The sequence below is a fragment of the Trachurus japonicus genome, unplaced genomic scaffold, assembly GCF_045865225.1.
Source record: "Trachurus japonicus isolate A0001 unplaced genomic scaffold, Traja_1.0 AP030338.1".
Taxonomy (NCBI): Eukaryota; Metazoa; Chordata; class Actinopteri; order Carangiformes; family Carangidae; genus Trachurus; species Trachurus japonicus.
Window position 1 is genome coordinate 1 of NW_028220471.1, and position 1,965 is coordinate 1,965.

Consider the following 1,965-nt stretch of genomic DNA (forward strand, 5'->3'; position numbering starts at 1 on the left):
TGCTGAATGGCGGGAAATACCAACACTGTTAATCAATGCATGCAACTTCCACAAATGCTGTAGACAGAGCAAGAGGAGAGTCGGCAGACTGGTTGACTCTCACATATGCAGCAGGTTTATCCCTCTCTCCTCTTGATTATGAAGTGTGCAGTCATTATGATATCTCCTTGGCCATCTCAACGTTCTCCTTGGTGAACATGCTGGGCTCTCCCTTCTGCGTCTGGTTGTCTCCCTCCATGGCGGTGTCGTTAGCAGGCTTGGCTGGCTGTTCCTCCAGTTGCTCCAGTGCTTCCAGTATGGTCTGTACGCGACGGACTCCGTCCCGTCTCGCCTGCCGTACGTCTACCCGACCCTCTGGGTCGACCGAGTCCAGCGCTAAGAGCTCTTTGGTCAGCAGTTCCTCCAGTAACAAGTACTTCTTATCATTCTTCTTTCCATCAAAACATCTCACTTCATGCTCCAGTTTAGAAACCCGTCCAACTATCTGCTGCACCTTCGCCAAGCCTGGGTGGACTGGGCACTGCGCGGCCTGTTCGGGTTCTACTTTTACAGGTGGGACCTCGGCGGGGACAGCCGCCACGTCCTGGGCTTCTGGTCTTGGAGGTATTTGAACTGTGATATCCGCTGTGTGTTGTTGTGGTTGCTCTGGTTTCTGGGGAGGCTGGAACTGCTGCTGTGGCTGTGGCTGTGGCTGTGGCTGCGGCGGTGGCGGCTGCATTTGCGGCTGCGGCTGCGGCGGTGGTGGCTGCATTTGCGGCTGCGGCGGTGGTGGCTGCATTTGCGGTTCGGGCTGCTGAGGCTGCGGAGACATCTGAGGTGGCGACTGGTGGAAGTGTAGCGGCTGCTGGAAGTGTTGTGACTGCTGGAGAGGCTGAGGCTGCTGGAACTGCTGAGGCTGCTGAGGTGGAGGCTGCTGGAAGTGTTGAGGTTGTTGAGGCTTTGGGATGTCAGCTTCAATGTGCAACGGCTGAGGGATCTGCGTATGCTCTGGTTTCTGCTGTGTGCTGTGCTGTTCCTGCTCCATTCTCTGCGGCGGGTCTCTTGTGATGATGTGCTGTTGAACCTTGGGAGTTAAAGAGAAATCATTAGCAAGTGTCACAATCTATAACTAACAGGTGCATCTCAATAACTTAGAATATCGTGGAAAAGTTTATTTATGTCAGTAATTAAAGGGACAACGAGGAGTTTGTATTTGGTTATAAAAGAGTCTCATATTAATGTGGATGAATCTACGTTACCCACACCTGTTAATGGGGCAGTTTTCAATAAATATATCATTTTGTCTTTATAGTTATTTTGTTATTATTATTTAGTGGTCGGCTCACGCAGCATTTCCTACTTTCGGTTTCGCAGACGTTATTCCCGGCGGGTCATGGGAATAACGCCACCGAATCACCATTTATGGTCGGAACTATGACGGTATCTGATCGTCTTCCAACCTCCGACTTTCATTCTTGATCAATGAAAACATTCTTGGCAAATGTTTTCGCTTTCGTCCGTCCAAGAATTTCACCGTGCACGCGGCGACTCATAGGAAATGTAGTGTGAAAACACTTTGCTTTCCAAAACCCCTCGTTGTCCCTTTAAATTCAAGAAGTGAAACTACTACACAAAATTTGACAACACAAAGAAGATCAACTACCTGTGGTCTCTCTCCAATCACCTGTGTTACAATGGGTGACTGGCTTCTAATGTGAGGTTGGAGGTGAATGGTAGCAGGGTCCCGATGCTGGGTAAACAGTATGGGAGAAGCCCTTTCCCGGGGGGGCTGCATGGCTGCAGAGTAGCCGGGCCATTCGTCTGCCTGAAGGCGGTGGTAGGGCTGCTGGTGCTCCGAGTAGGGGACACGCTGGGAGTAGACGGAGGGATTTAACTGAGCCTGTGTTTGTGTTTGGCCTCCTCCACCCTCATGGATCACGGGGATAGGGATGTAACCTGCTTGAAGACCGGTGCTGCTGGGCCGTG

General features: G+C 51.2%; 1 protein-coding gene across 1 annotated transcript; it reads right to left on the reverse strand.

Moving 5' to 3' along the window:
- Positions 1 to 6: 6 nt before the first annotated feature.
- LOC146960465 (uncharacterized) lies at positions 7 to 1,960 on the reverse strand (the record flags this gene model as incomplete). The annotated part of the gene is made up of 2 exons (XM_085772352.1): positions 7 to 1,063; positions 1,643 to 1,960. Coding segments are annotated over 2 exons (1,227 nt in total), but the record flags the coding sequence as incomplete, so codon positions are not given.
- Between the last annotated feature and the right edge of the window lie 5 nt (positions 1,961 to 1,965).